This window comes from Ceratina calcarata, unplaced genomic scaffold, assembly GCF_001652005.2.
Source record: "Ceratina calcarata isolate Rehan_Ccalc_2016 unplaced genomic scaffold, ASM165200v1 scaffold111.2, whole genome shotgun sequence".
Classification (NCBI taxonomy): domain Eukaryota; kingdom Metazoa; phylum Arthropoda; class Insecta; order Hymenoptera; family Apidae; genus Ceratina; species Ceratina calcarata.
The window spans coordinates 62,073-66,354 of NW_017132020.1; the positions used below are offsets into that span (position 1 = coordinate 62,073).

At 39.9% G+C, this 4,282-nt stretch overlaps 1 protein-coding gene across 3 annotated transcripts in view; it reads left to right on the forward strand.

Annotated features, from left to right (window-relative positions):
* LOC108622588 (potassium channel subfamily T member 1) overlaps positions 1-4,282 on the forward strand; it is a 38,110-nt gene that overhangs the window by 19,752 nt on the left and 14,076 nt on the right. For all 3 annotated transcript variants that reach the window (XM_026811594.1, XM_026811595.1, XM_026811589.1), the window contains exons 3-4: positions 78-161; positions 253-347. In XM_026811594.1, the coding sequence (XP_026667395.1) occupies positions 78-161; positions 253-347 (179 nt within the window). The remainder of the gene's footprint in view (positions 1-77; positions 162-252; positions 348-4,282) is intronic.

Sequence of the window (4,282 nt, forward strand, 5' to 3'; positions counted from 1 at the left end):
GTTTCACACTTGTAAGGCCCCTTAAAAAGAATTATATTAATCGTCTGAATAACAAAGAATTTAATTTATGTTCCCAGCTACTTTACCCTCCAATGCGAAATCTGTTCATTCCGGTGTTCCTAAACTGCTGGTTGGCGAAACATTCTTTAGAAAATATGTTCGTAAGTAATCGACACCTACTTTATTTATCAAAATTATCTCATTAATCAATTTTGAAAAGAAAATTGAAAAAAATTTACCCTCATGTTGCAGAACGACCTACACAGAGCCATGCAGAAATCTCAATCAGCTTTAAGCCAGCAATTGATGATCCTCAGTGCAACGTTATTGTGCCTTGTCTTTACTAGGTAAGTGAATCGTAATTTAGGCACCGACAAAAATGTTAGCAACCATTAATATTTATAATAATCCCGTTTCGAAGAAGTTTTTCCTGTGAACTTTCCCAGCTCCTTGCCTAGTCCCGACCATTACTCAAGCTTAGGCAAAACGAATGTCGCACAGCTTGTATGCAAATCGTATTACGTTATTATTCGAATAACAAGAAAACTTTGCCAATCAGAGGAAGACACTTCCATTTACGAATTCGCGGCTCGCCCCCGCGCGCCTCCGTTAGGATTTCGACAGCGAAACCAGGATAACGAGTCCCTGTGACGAGTCCAAGGCTTCTTGCGCGACGAATCCGACGCCATTCCTTACGAATCGACGGAGCTCTCATTAAAAGATACGTTCTTAGAAGAACGAACCGCAAAGTCGATCGAACGCTAAAAATAAATTCGTAACCATAACTGGAAACAGTTCGTACTTATATGTATACATATATGTATGTACACAGCGGGTCGACGGGTCGTTTCTTATTGCACACGTGAAGTTCGCAACTATGACGCTGGTAGTTCGAAGAGCTGGAGCAGTCGATAGTAATATTCCTCGAAAGGGAGCAGGCTACTTTTAAACAGCGTGTCAAGGCAGCGCAACGATTCCACTCGATACATTGCGTGTAATGACAAGATTGATGAAGAGGCGTATAGAAGAAATTCGACGTCAGCTTCAAATGTTAGGTTATGAGAGTTAGTTATTATTGAACAGTCGTGGGCTCGAATGGAACGAGTGCTTTACTTACATGATTTGTATTTATTATCTCTTGAAATCAATTTCGAGGATTATCTTCTGTGATAGGGAGAAAATTGTCTCTTTTAGACCGAGCGCTCGTAACACAAAAAGTGGAACAATTTTTTACAGTCTGCCATTGATAGGGGAAATATTTATAGCCACAAGCTGTAGATAGATGTACTTAAAAATCTTCGTTACGTGTTAATGCATACTTAAACATTAACTTTAGTTAGCAAAAAGAAAGTAGTTTCTTGAAACAACTTTCAAACAGTCTGCCATTTATTTGAGCACAAGGCAAGATTGCGCAATCCATGAAAAGCTTATTGGCAGATGGTTTTCTCCAGTACAAGAATAAAGCGTACTTATGTTAGTTAGCAATTAAATCGTATAAGAACAATCGTCTAAGAACAATTTTTTACAATCTGCCAAGCTCAATTTAGGCTAATGTTAGCGTAAAGTTGACGAAATTTCACAAGGCAGACTGTTTGAAAGTTGTTTCAAGAAACTACGTTCTTTTTNAAATGCGTTTTCCTAAGATACATAAACTTTTAGGATTGACTGTATAGCCAATAAATCCTTAAAATCGAATAACGAACACAATTTGTCCATAGAAAATATGAAACGAATTTCTGGAACAATTACCGAACGTGACATTTCTCTCATAACGACGGGCATTAGAAACTTCACCTGCCCTTTCAAAAAGTTTCGTTAATCACGTGGACATCGTGATCGCCTCCAGCGACGATACTTGCCATCGTACGCCCACGTGGCTCGCCGCGTCCACAGTCGAACGTCCATCTTCGCACGCAATATCCGAGACTCGCGGTTACAAAAAGGGTGAAACTTCGGCCTGATTGACCCACATCGCGCCCACAATGTGGGACAGTTGTTAATAAGTAATCATGCCGGCTCGTGCAGATGGATTGGTATCGCCATCGATCGGCCTGATTCATTATTTACGATGTAATTCTAGAACGTCGGTGCTCGTAAGCTCGCCCTTGCCTCGCGACCCGGGTTCGTGGCAAGGGCAGTCGTCCCGGACGTACCTTATCACCACCGGCCGATCTCTTCCTATTATTCACAAGTCGTTTCTCAAAGGACAAAGCCAACGTGTATTTTACCCACGTACGTACGAGTCGCCACGGTTCGCCTGTGTTCGACGAGGCAATTCAAGAAGAGAAGTGGTTCCGGGCGCGACCACGGAAACTTCCGAAATCGTCGCCGCCTTGGGAACAGTTCGTTAAACTTAATGACGACAACCTCGGAGGAGTGTAATTAGAATATCTTCTGAAGCGTTTGGAGTCTTCGGAAAATTTAGTCAAACGATGAAACGACAATTGGTAAATAAAAACAGGAATGGAATAAACAGTTTATGGATATTTGAAATATGGTATTTCGAAATCGAGTAACGTCCGCCATTTTTCACAATTGCACAGAATGAATATTGATGAATTAATAATGAAATGGAATAAAAACGCTTCCCTATAGGTTTTTTTTTTTTAAATATCGTCCATACGAACGTTGATTCAATTAAAAATGAACCGACGTGTAAATCCGTTGGTAAATCGTCGACATTTAATTATCAACTGAGAAGTCGACTGTATTAACTCGGGATCACGGATTTAATCCGCGCGGGGGCGTTGAAGAATTGAATGAAATTTTTTCGAACCAATTTCATCCATCCCGGAAGTCGTAGAACTGCAATAAACGGTGAATCATAGTAAGTCCCATCGAAATTACACGCAACATCTTGACGGACGTGTATTTATGACGCCATGCCGGTAGATGATTCGTCAAATTCTTTAATTGAGTTTATCGAACGGCGATGAATTCTCTACGGAACGCGTCGATCGGCGGCCATTAACTTTTGTCCGTCGAACGAAAGAGGAAAAAAATAGGAATGGACTGTCATATTATCCCGACGTGTAGCGATCCGTAATGTCGATAACAATGCCGGTAGTAACAGCGGCGGTAGTTAACGGACGCGCAAACAATTTTCAGGAACGTGTATATTGGCGTGTGTGTTCGGCAAACGAGGCTCTCGGTCCAGTCGCAGAGCTTTTTCCTGCGAAGTGAAAAGCGTCCAATTAAAAAAAACAAATCCTCAGTTTTTTCTATCCATTCTTTATCACTTTTCTCTTTTTTCCAACGTCCTGATCGAATTATACGATTTTTCTGTCTTTATTGGGAATTGACACAAGGGCAGGATCAATAGATATAACTAACCATCATGGCAGCGCGAAGCCAGGAATTATACTCGTGGTCCTGAGAATCTAGGACCGGACACAGTTCAGTTTATGCAGTTTTTGATCGTTCTGCGCATGGCTTCGTCTAGTTCTACTGCTCGCCACGAGAGATCATGGTAAATGTGTCAATTCTTAGTGGTCCTCAAGGGAGTGATCGATATACGGCGTGGTCGCTGCTGATTGGCTATCACCGGAATGTTTCAAAACCGGAAATAGACAGAGAAAGAAAGAGTGTGTAAGTGAGAAAAAAGGAGAATAGTGTAGTGAACAGTGTAAAATAAACCAGAAATAATTTGAAGCAATTTTGAATGTATTGTAAAGATAAATAATTGTAAATGAATACAATTATCTGTCACAGTGAGTATATATTTTGTTGTTGTGTATAATCTAAAAAGTTCTAATATTTATGTTTTGAACATATCACTCAAAAATGAATTGAAGCTAGATAACTTCCAATTTATTTTGCTTATTATTGTATTAATATTATTGTGTTTTATTATCAGAAAAATGACTGGCTGTACAGCAAATTATTATACAAATTCTTCAAGCAAAGGATTCCAAATGTGTTTAAATTTAACTGCCAAGAGACGCACTTCCGCCATTGAAACAATATGGTTGCTCAATTGCCAATCACTCCCTTGAGGATCACTAGACAATTCCCAATTTTTGGGAATTGACACATTTACCATGAGCTTATAATATAAATTCCTGGCTTCGCGCCGCCATGATGGTTGTTAGCTATATCTATTGATCCCGCCCCTGTGTCAATTCCCAATAGCGAATTTTGTAATCGGATGAACCAATCAATGATTCTTCAGTTACAAAACTTGATCTTCGTTCATTTACGAATTTTTAACTGAAGAATCGTTGCGCCAGCTTCGTTATTGAGCCTCGGTCTGCATTAAGGCAGTTCTTACAATAATAATAAT